Source organism: Schistocerca nitens, chromosome 1, assembly GCF_023898315.1.
Source record: "Schistocerca nitens isolate TAMUIC-IGC-003100 chromosome 1, iqSchNite1.1, whole genome shotgun sequence".
In the NCBI taxonomy this organism is placed as follows: domain Eukaryota; kingdom Metazoa; phylum Arthropoda; class Insecta; order Orthoptera; family Acrididae; genus Schistocerca; species Schistocerca nitens.
Window position 1 is genome coordinate 39635691 of NC_064614.1, and position 16270 is coordinate 39651960.

The window sequence follows — 16270 nt, forward strand, 5'->3', positions numbered from 1 at the left end:
ACAACTGGATGAACCTAGTTTGCCTGCCAATTTTTGAGTATCTTTAGTTTCAATCGGAGGCTGTCTGCATGAATTGTGTACATTAAAATTTGCTTTCTGGCTGCCTGTTTTATCAATGTGGATGCCATTTTCAGCTTGTCTCTGAACAACTTTTGTTTCTGCCCTTCCTACCCCTATAAAACTGCTGATCTGTCACTTGTAACCATTGGTTCTTTACCACTTGTGACAGTCGCCCCCCTTAAGTTATTTGCTATTAGCCCAGACAGTTTTCCCTTTCCTTTCCTGCTGAGTTGAAGCCATGCCTAGTATAGTCCCACCTGCTGATAAAGTCAACAGGAACCACACCAATATGAGACCCCATGCCCAATCCAAGCAGCCGTTCCACCTCTAAATTAACTCTCCTAACAGAAGAGTTTAAATGAGGCCGGTCATGGCGACTCAGAACAGACACAAACCAACACCAGTATGTCTCGCTGTTGAAGCTACCTTTACCAGGTCACTCTCAATTGAATAATTTCGGTTCCTATCTATGCTGTTGCCCACCCCACCCACTATTACCACGGTGTCTTCCTTTGTGGAGTCTTTACAAAGTGAACCTACCTCCTCTATCACCTGATCCAGACTTGCACTAGGTTTAAAAAAAGATTGTGACCTGGTAGTGGTTCATGGTGTGGGTTCCTGTAGTCATGTCCTAGTTCATGAACCACGGGCAACGTATGAGTGGCCAAGTAAGTGGTCCCGACAGTCGGGATACCAGTTACTTTGGAATAAGGCTGGGCATCTCGGACATATTCCGAGTCGTGGTCACCTTTGTGCTCATACGGCAAAGACTACCAAATCCACCGGTTAGTCCCTCGACCGTTAGGGGTAAAACTCAATGGGATTCGGGGCAAGTAAGGCCAGCAACCTGCTTCCCTGGTACTTTAAATATGATGCTGGCAACAATCAGAGCAAAATGCCTCGGACCTTTAGAGGTGATGGAGTCCAACCTCTAACTGACAAACCAGGGACTCCTAAGATACGACTTGGCAAACAAATGGTAATGAGATGGGGAGCTATTAATATCAATGGGGGCTACTCTGGGAAGAAAGTAGAGCTGGCAGAGGTTGCAAGTAAGATCGGGCTGGACCTTTTAGCTGTTAGTGACATTCGGGTAAGGGGTGAGAAAGAAGAGGAAGTGGGAGAATACAAGATCTACCTGTCAGGAGTCAAAGCAGGAATAGCACAATGGGGTGTAGGGCTTTACATCAGGAAATAAATGGAACCCAACGTAGTTGCAGTAAGGTATGTAAACGAACGACTGATGTGGATAGATTTGACAGTGTCTAGCAAGAAAATTAGGATTGTGTCAGTATATTCGCATTGTGAAGGAACAGATCAAGATAAGATGGATAGTTTTTATGAGGCACTCAGTGATGTAGTTGTTAGAGTAAAGGACAAGGACAGTGTTCTGCTCATGGGTGATTTTAATGCCAGGATTGGAAATCGAACAGAAGGGTATGAAAAGGTTATAGGTAAATTTGGAGAGGATATGAAGGCCAACACGAACGGGAAACAACTCTTGGATTTCTGTGCCAGTATGGACTTAGTAATCACAAACTCCTTTTTTAAACATAAGAACATTCACCGGTATACTTGGGAAGGCAGGGGAACCAGATCTGTCATTGACTATATAATAAAAGATCAGGAATTCAGGAAGGCTGTGAGGGACACACGTGTATTCAGGGGATTCTTTGATGACACTGATCATTATTTAATCTGCAGTGAAATTGGGATTTTGAGGCCGAAAGTGCAGGAGGTCAGGTCTATATGCAGGAGGATAAGAGTGGAGAAACTTCAGGATAAGGAAATCATGCACAAGTACATAACAGCGATCTCGGAAAGGTACCAGTTAGTTGAATGTAGTCAATTACAGTCATTGGAAAACGAATGGACAAAGTACAGGGAAACAGTACTAGAAGTGGCTAAAGAATGTCTTGGAACAGTAGTGCGCAAAAGTAGGATGAAGCAAACAGCTTGGTGGAATGACACAGTCAAGGCAGCCTGTAAAAGGAAAAAGAAGGCGTATCAAAAATGGCTACATACTAGAACTCAGGTAGACAGAGAAAGTTATGTTGAAGAAAGAAACAAAGTCAAACAGATAATTGCAGCATCCAAGAAGAAATCTTGGGAAGACTTTGGAAACAGGTTGGAGACTATGGGTCAAGCTGCTGGAAAACCATTCTGGAGTGTAATTAGCAGTCTTCGAAAGGGAGGTAAGAAGGAAATGACAAGTATTTTGGACAGGTCAGGAAAACTGCTGGTGAATCCTGTGGATGCGTTGGGCAGATGGAGGGAATATTTTGAAGAGTTGCTCAATGTAGGTGAAAATACGATCAGCAATGTTTCAGATTTCGAGGTAGAATTGGAAAGGAATGATGATGGAAACAGGATCACATTTGAGGAAGTGGAGAAAATGATCAATAGATTGCAGTGCAATAAAGCAGCTGGGGTGGATGAAATTAAGTCAGAACTCATCAAATACAGTGGAATGTCAGGTCTTAAATGGCTACACAGGGTAATTGAAATGGCCTGGGAGTCAGGACAGGTTCCATCAGACTGGACAAAAGCAGTAATCACACCAATCTTTAAACATGGAAACAGAAAAGATTGTAACAACTACAGAGGTATCTCTTTAATCAGCGTTGTGGGTAAAATCTTCTCAGGTATTGTTGAAAGGAAAGTGCGAGTATTAGTTGAGGACCAATTGGGTGAAAATCAGTGTGGGTTTAGACCTCTTAGAGGTAGTCAGGACCAGATCTTTAGCTTACGGCAAATAATTGAGAAGTGTTATGAGTGGAACGGGGAATTGTATCTATGCTTTATAGATCTAGAAAAGGCATATGACCGGGTTCCTAGGAGGAAGTTATTGTCTGTTCTATGAGATTATGGAATAGGAGGCAAACTTTTGCAAGCAATTAAAGGTCTTTACATGGATAGTCAGGCAGCAGTTAGAGTTGACGGTAAATTGAGTTCATGGTTCAGAGTAGTTTCAGGGGTAAGACAAGGCAGCAACCTGTCTCCACTGTTGTTCATATTATTTATGGATCATATGTTGAAAAAAATAGGCTGGCTGGGTGAGATCAAGATATGTGAACACAAAATAAGCAGTCTTGCATATGCGGATGACTTAGTTGTGATGGCAGATTCGATTGAGAATTTGCAAAGTAATATTTCAGAGCTGGATCAGAAATGTAAGGACTATGGTATGAAGATTAGCATCTCCAAAACGAAAGTAATGTCAGAGGGAAAGAAATATAAATGGATTGAGTGCCAAATAGGAGGAACAAAGTTAGAACAGTTGGACAGTTTCAAGTACTTAGGATGCATATTCTCACAGGATGGCAACATAGTGAAAGAACTGGAAGAGAGGTGTAGCAAAGCTAATGCAGTGAGCACTCAGCTATGATCTACTTTCTTCTGCAAGAAGGAAGTCAGTACCAAGACTAAGTTATCTGTGCACCGTTCAATCTTTCGACCAACTTTGTTGTATGGGAGCGAAAGCTGGGTGGATTCAGGTTACCTTATCAACAAGGTTGAGGTTACGGATATGAAAGTAGCTAGGATGATTGCAGGTACAAGTAGATGGGAACAATGACAGGAGGGTGTCAACAATGAGGAAATCAAAGAAAAACTGGGAATGAACTCTATAGATGTAGCAGTCAGGGCGAACAGGCTTAGATGGTGGGGTCATGTTACACGCATGGGAGAAGCAAGGTTACCCAAGAGACTCATGGGTTCAGCAGTAGAGGGTAGGAGGAGTCGGGGCAGACTAAGGAGAAGGTACCTGGATTCGGTTAAGAATGATTTTGAAGTAATAGATTTCACATCGGAAGAGGCACCAATGTTAGCACTGAATAGGGGATCATGGAGGAATTTTATAAAGGGGCTATGCTCCAAACTGAACGCTGAAAGGCATAATCAGTCTTAAATGATGATGATGATGATGATGATGATGATGATGTGACTTGGTAATCTGACCCTAGTTCATCCTGCAACAGTTGGCCTACACCTCTACCATGTGAACTACCTAACAAAAAAACTTTCTTCTGCTTCGCAGCTTTTTCTGACTTCTTATTATTTGTTGTGTCCTGTCTTCTCCTACATCTATTTGTGGCTCATCAGTTTCCAACTGTGACAACAGATCAAACCTGTTTTCCACATTCACAACCACACTGTCTGAAAACGTCCTATTCCTATTTCTTCTATAACCTGTTGTAACTTCCCACCCCTCTTTTCCCTTTCCCCCCTCTTAACCTTTCCAGATCTAGTTTCGCTTTATCTAGTTCCACCTGAAGGGCAGCAATCTTCTCCTCCTGTTCCAATATCTTCCTACCTCTGGAGCTACTTTTAAAAGCAGCAACTAACATGAGCATTGCTGTAAGCAAAAATCCTTTCCTAGCATCTAACACCAACTGTTCACTATGGAGTGAATTATTGTCATACAATATGAATTAAATAATTCTACAATGCTGAAAAAATTATTTGTGTGTAAAAATAATGGTATAACTGTACTTTGTTGACATTCCCCATGCATGCAAAATTACATGATACAAGCAGAAAAAATAAATTTGAAATGATCACATCACAATTCACAACAGCTTAATGAACATATTATGCTAGACTTGACAAATCTGTCTCATATTTTGAAACTTGGAACGTTGTTTAGGAAAGTCAATATCTTACTATAACTAATTGGTGATCAACTGAAGGTATACTATACTGGGAAAGTCAATATCTTACTATAATTAATTGGTGATCAACTGAAAGTATACTATATTAAGATTTTCCTGTTAGCAACAATTCTCCTCAAGAAAAATGAAGATTGAATTTATTTATTTCCAGAAGAAAGTAGAGGCAATACAAATTACCTTTTCTTCTTTGGTTCTTTCAGTTCATGAGGTTCTTCCAGAGCTTTTTCATCAGATGCTATAATTACATCATAAACCCCATTATTATACTGATTGACAGAATGACATCTAACATTTGCTGGAAGTTCTGAATTTAAAACACAAGTTGGAATACCAAACTGCTCCAAGAATAGTTTCAGCCTGCAAAAGACAATCATGTACAAATTTAGTTAATACTGACAATTATATTGCACATTATGCAAGAGAAGACTGATATGACCTGCATCTAAATAAAATACATTGCTCAAACCTAGTGGTTGCTTCTCACACAAATACAACATCTGACAAAAAAATGAAGCACTCAGAAGACATGTTTGGGTGTCAGTGTAGCTTTGTATGTGGACACACTATCATTGGGTATGTAAATGATTAAAGTTGCAATTCTCTGTGGCAGACAGAACAGCCACCAAAATGCATTAGTCTTGTTCATGTTTAGTGTTGTTGCCTGGCCTGGAAGAATATACACTGAGGTGATAAGTCATGGGATACCTCCTATTGGCATATTGGACATCCTTTTGCCCATTGTAGTGCAGCAATTCGACATGGCATGGATCAACAAGTCATTGGAAGTCACCTCGAAATACTGAGCCACACTGCCTGTATATCCATCTATAGCTATGAAAGTACTGCCAGAGTTCTGAGCAAGAAATTGCCTCTCAATTATGTCCCGTAAATGTTCGATGGGTCTTATATCAGGTGATTGGGTGGCTAAATCATTTGCTTGAACTGTCCGGAATGTTCTTCAAACCAGTCACATTACGATTCACAAAGTACATATGAGATGATGGAAATAAGATGTACAAATGAAAAATGTTTACAGAAGTTGGAGTCTGCACTGCACTCTGAGATATGGAATGACATATATTGCGCAGAAAATGTTGCAGACAAATGGAATAACTTTTATAACACTAACTTTGCCCATTTCAATGTAACATTTCCTGTTACTTTCAAAAAGAAATATACTCAAAACCATGTAAGACTTCTTTCAGAAGTAAAACAGCTGAAGGAGAAAATGTTTATTACCTGGAAAATATGTAAAGAGTTCCCGGACACATCAACTAAACACAACTATCAAACATGTAGAAAAGCCTAAAAACAAGCACTGAATGTATACACAAAGGAAATTATACAGCAAAAAATTGCTACCTCAAATAACATAAGCAAATTAGTATGGAACTGTGTAAATGAGAGAATCAGCAGAAAACCAAAGCCTAGTATCACCAATATCCAACTAACGACTGATAATGTAAATACTTCACATCAATATATGATCAGCAATGTTTGTATTACTCACTTTATAAATTCAGGTAACATGTGTGTGACCTCTGATACTGATGACTACAGAACTCGTTACCAGGTAGAAAAATCAGTGTTTATGTATGAAACAGATACAACTGAAGTAGAGGGAATTATAAATAAAATGCAATACAAATTCTCTATGGGATGGGATGGAATCTCCTCTATTATATTAAAATGATGCAAACATTCACTCATACCTGTTCTGTTCCACCTCTTCAATGAAAGTTTGAATAAAGGTGTGTTTCCATCTGAATTAAAATATACAATAGTCGAGCCATTCCACAAAAAATGGTAGTATCGACAAAGTCAAAAACTACCGACCCATTAGCTTAATTCCAGTCCTAAGCAAAGTATTAGAAAAGATTATTTCAATACGGCAAGAAAACTTTCTTGTCAAAGAAAAAGTGTTACGAGAAACCCAACATGGTTTTAGGAAAGCTATTCAACATCGTCTGCCATATGTGATGTAGTACATACGATACTTATGAAATTAAATGAAAAAGAAAGGGTGGCATATTTGTTCCTAGATCTATCACATGCATTCAAAACAGTATCTCATGAGCTGCTACTGGAGAAACTGGAAACTTATGGTATCAGAGGAATAGCCAAAAGTCTCATACAGTCATACCAACAAGACAGATATCAGGTCACACAAGTCACACACAAAGTGGGCAACGTTATTAAGAAGTACAGCTTCAGTCCAGTTGTAGTAAAGTATGGTGTGCCCCAAGGGTCAGTTTTGGGTCCTTTATTGTTCATACTATATGTTGATGATCTGCCCACAGAACACAAGAGCAAGATACTTAACTATGCGGATGACACAACCGTTGTTAACTGGGAACCAACGAGAATGATTTGGCCCAAAATTGTTTGGACTGAAGAATTACTTCCAAAACAATCACTTAAGCTTAAACATCAATAAAACAAATCAATTGGAATTTCAAATACACCACAAACAAGATGAAATGCATTGAGTGTTGTGTCTGATGATGGTTCAGAAACAAAACTGAAAGATAAAACTTCCTTCCTTGGTGTAATGTTAGACCAGCATCTCTCTTGGGAGCATCATATAGATTTCTTGTACCAAAAACTAAGCAAATCAATTTATGCAACGTGGACAATGTCACAATTTCTTAAATATGAGCAAATGAGTATAATCTACTATGCTTTAGTGTATCCGTACCTCACATATGGAATTGAAGTGTGGGGATGTGCTGCTGCCAAGCATGTAAATAGAGTATTCATCCTTCAAAAAAAGACAGTTAGGATCATGTATAAGCTTATATATAATGAAAACACAGATGATGTGACTTACCGAACGAAAGTGCTGGCAGGTCGATAGACACACAAACAAACACAAACATACACACGAAATTCAAGCTTTCGCAACAAACCGTTGCCTCATCAGGAAAGAGGGAAGGAGAGGGAAAGACGAAAGGATGTGGGTTTTAAGGGAGAGGGTAAGGAGTCATTCCAATCCCGGGAGCGGAAAGACTTACCTTAGGGGGAAAAAAGGACAGGTATACACTTACACACACACACACACACACACATATCCATCCGCACACACACAGACACAAGCAGACATTTCCTTTTTTCCCCCTAAGGTAAGTCTTTCCGCTCCCAGGATTGGAGTGACTCCTTACCCTCTCCCTTAAAACCCACATCCTTTCGTCTTTCCCTCTCCTTCCCTCTTTCCTGATGAGGCAACAGTTTGTTGCGAAAGCTTGAATTTCGTGTGTATGTTTGTGTTTTTTTGTGTGTCTATTGACCTGCCAGCACTTTCGTTCGGTAAGTCACATCATCTGTGTTTTTAGATATATTTTTCCCACGTGGAATGTTTCCCTCTATTATACTTATATATAATGAGTCCTACAAAGCAATTTTCAAAATTAAGAAACTACTAATGCTCCCATCACTGTATATTTAAAAAACTGTTCAGCTGATGCTAAAATACAAGCAGTACAATCATCTAAATAGAGAAATGCACATGTACAATACTAGGAGGGATGATGATTATCACCTGGAAAAAAATAATACAAAAAGTGCAGACAAGAGCCCCCTATTATATGGGGATTTGAAGGAGTTCCTCAGCACTAAGTGTTTTTATAGCATTAAGGAATTCCTCTCAGAGGAGTAGAATACTTTCATTTGTATAAATAGTATTTACACTTACAAAAAAGCAACATAATTTTTTCATCTGTAGGCCTATTGTATATAATTGTTTCCCACAATAATATAAGGGGAAATGATCACTATGTAAACTATCCGAAACAAATCCTCGTATTTGTCCATGGAGAATAAATAAATAAATAAATAAAAATAAATCTTCACTGTCAGCATTGACAATGGCTTCATCAGCAGTAACTTCACCTTTAGCAGCAGCAGAGCAGAGTCAGTCAACATGACTGATAAGTACTGATACTGAAAGTGCAAATAACATGTGAATTTGCACGTTTAATGTCAGAGGTGAAGAGCTGCATGATTAAACAATCACTAAGTTTATATGAGTCAGGAAGTGCTAGTGTGCCAGATAGCCCAGAATCCGAGAACGAATGAAATCCCTTAAGATGATGTGCCTGGTATGTTTCCACTATGAACCTCCTAAAGCAGGCAGATTTGTCTGCTTTGAAACTGCTCTTGAATCACTATAAGAGCATAATTGTAGCTGGTGACCCAAACATAAATTTTCTATGCAGTAGTCCCTTCAGTGTGAAATTCAATTGGATGCTTTCTTCTTCAAATGTGTACTACTTCAGCTTGCTCCAACCCATCACATGAAAATTAGTTATACACTCATATTTGCAACAAAATCTCCAAATGGAGTAATTCATCTCTCTTAGATATCTGCACCTGGCACGTCAGCCTATAACAATTTTAATGTCCCAGAAAGAAACCACAACTGACTTCATACCATACTCATTAATTTATCTGAACTTGCAACTGAGGCACAGGAAATAGTTTTTGGACTGTATTCTACTCCCTTCTCAGACATAATGAAGAAACTTCATGAATTTACTAACAAACTTACTCAACTACGAATAGGCTCCCCTAAAGACCTGAAAACTAAAAAGGAAACCTTCACCATGGCTAACTGAAGAACTAAAACAGCTCACGAATCTCAGACGCTGTACATTGAGCATACAAACTACACCCTACGCCCGAAAACCATATTGTTTACAAGCAGAAGTGGAACAGAGTCAGTCAAGTTGTGAAATATGCTAAACTCAGGCATGCCCATCCATTAACTGGCAACAGAAACAGACCAGCTGTCCTATGGAAAAACCTGCATAGTCTTAGTACAGACAAAGTAAAAGCTGCAGCTGATCCCATTGTTCCAACTGAAGAACTGTATCAGTATTCCGCACTACCCACAACTGAATGGCAAATGAAACAGAGATACACTGATTACTTCATGAGAGCAAATGACTGTAGCCATGAAAAATTCTACCTGAAGCTTGTTACTTGCAACTCCATCAAAAAAGCCATCATGTTTATTACATCAGCATCTACTGGACATGATCGCATGACATCCCAAATGAAGCTTATTAGTGACCCACTTCTGTCCACTATAAAAGACATCTTCAACCATTCCTTAGTCACCAGTATTTTCCGTGAGGCCTGGAAACAAAGGCTAGTTACGCCAATACCTTAAAGGAAGTTGCCAGAGCACCCTCTCATTACTGAACTATCTGCATCCTTCCGGCACTGTCCAAACAAACTAGCCAACTACACACAATCTACTAGATGAATACCTATCAGGTTTCTGTAAACATCGCAGCACAGCCCCTGCCTTACTAAAGGTAACAGATGGCCTGAAGTTTGCCATGAGTGCACAAGAGGTGACTTCAGCAAAGCCTTTTACACTGTCAACCGCAACATTTTACTTGCCAACTAAGCAGCCTAAATTTCTCATCAAATGCAGTGCAACAGTTTTGCTTATACCTGATGTCCCGCCAGCAATACATCATGTCCAGTATCATAAAGGCACAATGGAGGCACGTAGTATCAGGCATCCCCTGGGGTTCAGTATTAGGCCGTACACTGTTTTCATTGTATGTCAACAATATATCATCAGTTTTGTCCTACTGCAAATACCCCACACTGATGACCCAAATGTAAATCCAATACACCTGAAGACAGATATCGAGAATTTTAATACTGACCTGCGTGCACTATCAAAATAACCTAAACCCATCCAAAACCTAAGTCATAATGGTTGGACATTCTAGGTTCATTAGCCTGAAATATTGGGAACCCCTACTATATTTAATTCTAAATGAGACAAATATTAGTTTCTGTCTCTCAGAAAGAGTCTACGATGAACAACAGATGAAAATCTAAATTGGACCGAGCACCCAACTGCAATGTGCAAAAAGGCATCAGCATCTCTCAATGTCCTACAAAAATATAAAGAGCTCTTCCCTCTTGAGCAGAAAAGGAACTTGTACAAACACTTAAACATCAAACTATTGATTACAGCAATGTTATGCAGACCACATTTCATCATCATATGCACAGCTATGCTGGCTGCTTGTGGACAAGTGCAGAGATCTCCATACCATACTGTGTTACCAACATACACTGCCCCTCATAACCCCCCCCCCCCCCCTTGGCCTTAATACTTTTAATACTTTTGTCTGAACAACATAACAGAAACACCCATTCCCATCAGAGCTAAATCTTTTGTGCCCCACTTCCGTGTTCAGCCGTTTTCTCAAAATCTTTCTCAGTAGCTGGAACCTGACTGAAATAACCTCCCACATTATATTGCTGGTACAGTTTCCCTAAATTTCTTTTCACCATAGCTAGCTACATCAGAAAACGTCTATTTTGTACAACTATAAAATCTTTTAAGATCTGCACGTCAGCAGCAGCATATGCAATATTATTTACTCACATTGAGTCTACAGACACAAAAATCATTTTAACACAATATGTCATATTAAATACTTGATGGTTATAATTAAACTTTCTCTGTTTAACATGTTATAACACAGAAACTAATTACCGTATGAGTACCAAACTTGGTAGCATGGGCACGATTTCCATGCATGAAGTGCTACCATCCAGTTCCAACTAGGGCCACCAGGTGCCGTGGTCAGTCATCGTGATTAACAGTCTCACACACCTGGCCAGTCACAGTGCACTTGTTGACATGTCAACACGAGCTTGGAAGAAAGGAGCAGGGCATTATTGGTGAAGCTCTATTATCAAAACAACTGTAATACTGCAGCTCCACTTCAAGAATATAGGTAGTTGAAAGGATTACGGAAGGGTCCTCTTTCTCAACCTGCTTGCGGAGCACGATGTAGGTTGTGCCACAGATAGTTGATGAAATCGCTGTTACTACGGCACACAGCGCTGCTCGCAATTCTCAATCGGCAGGCAGTGCACACGCTGTGTCACGACAGTTAAAATCGCACGGTCCACTGCACAGATGGTGCTGTGAACCATTTTCAAATGGTATCTGAACAAGATCCATATTGTACAGCAGCTTGCACTACAGGATGCACAACAACGTGATAATTTCACTTTCCAATTTCTTGTAAGGATTGAAGTAGACAAGGGCTGGCTCTGGACCACCCCATGGACAGCCAATGCTCATTTTTCTCTGACGGGTGAGGTGAACACACAAAGTTGATGAGTGTGGGGATCTTCACTGCCAGTCACTGTGCATGAAGTTCCTTTGTACGGTGAACATGTCACTGTACGGTGTGGCTTCATGGCTCTGTTCATCACTGGCCCATTCTTTTCTGAGCAGGTTGGCACTCAAAGACTGAAGACGTGCACTGTGAGTCCCCAACATTATTGCGATATGCTTTGCCAGCATGTCATACTAGCCCTACGGGAGAGACACACATTCAACTCAGTTTTCGTGCAAGATGAGGCCCCATCGCACATCACTCATGAAGTTCACCTGCTTCTCTGAAGCACATTTTGAAACTATCAAATTATCAGCCGGCACGATCACCTAATCTCACTCACAGTGTTTTCTGGTTGTGGGGCTACCTGAAGAACAGGGTTACCAAGGGAACATTCACATGTGCTGATGTGAAACACAGTTTATCAAGAGAGGTAGCCAGCATATATACAGACATGCTTTGTTCTGCTGTGAAGAATGCAATTCTGCACTTTCAGACTCTTCTAGCCACTGGTGGGCACAATATTGAGCCCCTTTCGTAGCAGTAATGGTACGGGTATGTAATGGTATGATGTACCATAGCAGCACATTAAAAGTGTTTCAATTGAATTGATACTGTATTATTTCCCTTCCTCATATCATTGACACTAATTCTACTAAGTTTGGTCCTCATACAGTAATTAGTTTCCATGTTAAAATGTGTTAAAGTTTAATTATAACCATCCGGTACATTATTTCTTAGGTAACTATGATATAGAAAAGCTACTGTTTGAGTGAAACTCTGGTTCGATGTAATTGAAGGCCCTGATGCCCCTAATCAGATCAGGTTCAATAAATAAATTTTATTACAGAATATTTGATGGCTTGGTTATTGCAAGCTCTTACAAATCTGAATTCTAATATGCTGAGTGTAAAAATTGAATTAAATTCTATGAAAGAGAAGGAAACTACTTATTTAAATTTGTAGGATATAAAAGCGAATTTCTGTACTAAAATCATAGCTGGGAAAATAAAAACTGAAACTGAGGAGAAGTTAAAGGGCACAAGAGTAGAAATGAGCAAAATTTCAGATGACATTGGTCCTGTTAACAATAAATTTCATAAAGCTGAAAAATCAATTGACGTAAAGGTCAAAAAGATAGAAGATGAGTTGAGTGATAGTGCGAATGACTGTGTACAAAGGCAAAATACATTGGAGGTGGAGACTAGTAACATGCAGCAATTTATCTGGAAGAATTGTAGAGTGTCAGAAAACAACTGAATGTAATAAACAGAGTTTAGAAGTGGCAATCCATCCTGAGACAGTACAGCACGCAGAAATTTAACGATGTGTGCACCGAACTCGATTCTCTAGCAAAGGGTCAGACCCCTACTGTAATTAATGCACTGTGGGGCAGGCTGTCTGTGTGAGAACATTGGATGAAGCTAAAACTAAACTTGCAAAAAGGCAGTTGGAAAGTGATCCTCAATCCAGAGCAAATTTAATGAGTAATTCGTTCACCAATTACAATGTGTCTGAGTCATGTTTTTTGAACAAATTCTGGAATGAAGCAAAGCTAATGCAACTTCAGAATTAGTTCTTACAGGGACAGTAGTGTTTCAATGCAGGGGTTTTGTGTGAATGAGCTGGCAAAATTAATGGTCCTCGAGCACATTAATGGAAATTACAATGCTCAAGAAACAGTTGCTGGATTTTCTACAGTGGGACTTGTTACAGTGGTAAATGTTTAAAGTTGGTTGAGAAATTGTAATGGGGGTAAAATTCAAGGCACAGAATTTTAACAACCTACAGGACAACAGGGACCAAACATAACTCACAATAACTGTCATGAATGTAATCAGAACAATAATTTTCATAGAAATGATAATGATAACACTTTCTGGAAGGGTAATAATCACAATGGAAATTTTCAAAATCACAATAGGGATTAACGGTTAGAGGGTCCAATGAGTCATGGACTGGAAAACTGAGACAGGAGGTTCGAAAACTGACTTTTGCTGCATGTCAGGTATGAAGGTAGCACTATAAACCATTGTGGAAACAGACGCAATATATTACACAACCAAGAGTGTGTAAAGGATAGGCAAACAGACTTCAAATAATGGAGATGATTAAAAGTGTGAATAAATTGTAGAGTGGTGTGAAGTAACAAAACACAGAAAGCAAGAACACTGAAACATAGTAACGTATTAGACAATGAGGCTACAGGACAGGACAATACATTGTATTTAGGGAAAGATGATGATGGTAATCATAAAGTTTTTGGAGTAAAATTGGAATCCAAATCAAAAACAAAGGTAAATCCAAACCTCGTGAGATAGAGTGTAATGTCAATTAAGATGAGCTGAAATACAGTGGTGGCAATTCCTGTAATGAGGGAGGCAATTAAATTACAGAAATTTTTATTGTATCAGTCGACATTGGAAAAGACATTTATGATGAATTTTAAAGTGATTGGTGGATGTTGGAGAAGATGTTTGAGGAGAAGTAGATAGTGTGTTGATGGAAGTAAGAGATTTTTTGTTAGGCGAAATAGTGTTTATGAAGTTGTGGGAGATAACCTTAGGTGTGGCAATAACACAGCTGCTGGACTCAATCTTCTCAAGAAGCAATCAGTACATTCATTTCCATAGAGGGAGCTGAGCTGATGGTGAATATGTTAGAGACAAGTCAGGAGAATATAGTAATGGGCTATCGGGAACCTTTCGTTTTAGGGGCTGATGTTATTACTGAATGGTATGTCAAGGACGAAAATGAGTATCTTATTAACGAGTGCAAGTCAAATGGAAAAATACTGAAGACATTGATACCTCATTTGTAGCCACGGGGGAAAAAAAAATTAAAATTAAAGGGGACATGAAGAAAGAAAATATGAAAGAGGTGCAAAGCACTCATATGGTGATTTGTTTGATGGAGATAACAAAGTTGAGGATCTGTCTATAGTTAAGATGTCTGTCATAGACATGGAGGTAAGGGCCAGTTCCATCACAGTATGTTGCGCTGTCTCAGAACTAGGTTTGGGGGATATTTCCTCACTGTAAAGGCCTTTGTAATAACTTTAACATACTCAACAAGTGAATTATCATCATTGCAGATGCTCCATTGATGGTTCACCATATTATGCTGTAGTGATGTTTTGGTGTGGAAAGGTCAGGGAGGAGATGGGGAACTTATTTAAACACAGGTACTACTGTGAGATTTTAAACTTTCCCCGCGTAGATATTGTTACACAAAATTTCGGGAGAACTGCTGGATGTTTGTAACTTCCTGCCACAATATTTCAGCACAGAGTCTTCTGGCCATCTTCAGGTGGTACTGGCAAAAACTCGCTCGGCTGTAGTATTTAGGGCCCCACATGGTGGATTCACTTGGCTCTGTGCGTGCGCTACTTGAGTGCATTCGATTCTGCTGTGCCGCACGCCCTCTGTGGTGAAAACTCACTGCATCGATATCAATTCGGTTGTCTTCCCACAGTTCCATCACAGAACTACGCTGGCTATGGAGGACACGAAGTTGTTTGATGATTGGATTCCATGCCATATTCAACCGGAAACTGCCATAACGATTAATAAGAGACTCACTGTCAGACAGCCCTCTTTCCATGGATTTTTTAATAATAGAACTCCGAAAGTTAAGACATATGGGCCACAATTTTCGTCTCATTGTAATTTATGACATAATCCGTGGAAATACAGTGTTCGGTGATGGCAGACTTACAAGACTGAAGGCGAGTACACCGCTGATATTCTACAATGCGATCCTGTACAGTGCATGTTGTTTGCCCAATATAAGATTTGCTGCATTCACGCAGAATCCTGTGAACACTTGCCCTGCACAGCTCTAGGTCATCTTTGACAGATCCCACAAGCAACGAAATTTTTGCAGGAGGGTGAAAGATGGCTTTCGCTTTATATTTTCTTAGTATTCTGCCTATTTGCGCTGAAATATTACAATATATGGTAAATAGGCAGGCGTTTTAAAGGCCTCTTCCTCTTCTTTGCTCCATCGTTCACAGGTCTACATCTACATCTACATGGATACTCTGCAAATCACATTTAAGTGCCTGGCAGAGGGTTCATCGAACCACCTTCACAATTCTCCATTATTCAAATCTTGTATAGCACGCAGAAAGAATGAACACCTATATATTTCCGTACGAGCTCTGATTTCCCTTAATTTATTGTGGTGATTGTTCCTCCCTATGTATGTTGGTGTCAACAAAAAAAATCGCATTTGGAGGAGAAATGTGGTGATCGGAATTTCGTGAGAAGATTCCGTCGCAACGAAAAACGCCTTTCTTTTAATGATTTCCAGCCCAAATCCTGTATCATTTCTGTGACACTCTCTCCCATATTTTGTGATAAAACAAAATGTGCT

General features: G+C 39.5%; 1 protein-coding gene across 3 annotated transcripts in view; it reads right to left on the reverse strand.

The window, feature by feature from the left end:
• The window catches only part of LOC126234504 (probable ATP-dependent RNA helicase DDX56), an 87187-nt gene that overhangs the window by 52733 nt on the left and 18184 nt on the right, over positions 1-16270 (reverse strand). For all 3 annotated transcript variants that reach the window (XM_049943216.1, XM_049943201.1, XM_049943209.1), the window contains one exon: positions 4911-5090. In XM_049943216.1, the coding sequence (XP_049799173.1) occupies positions 4911-5090 (180 nt within the window). The remainder of the gene's footprint in view (positions 1-4910; positions 5091-16270) is intronic.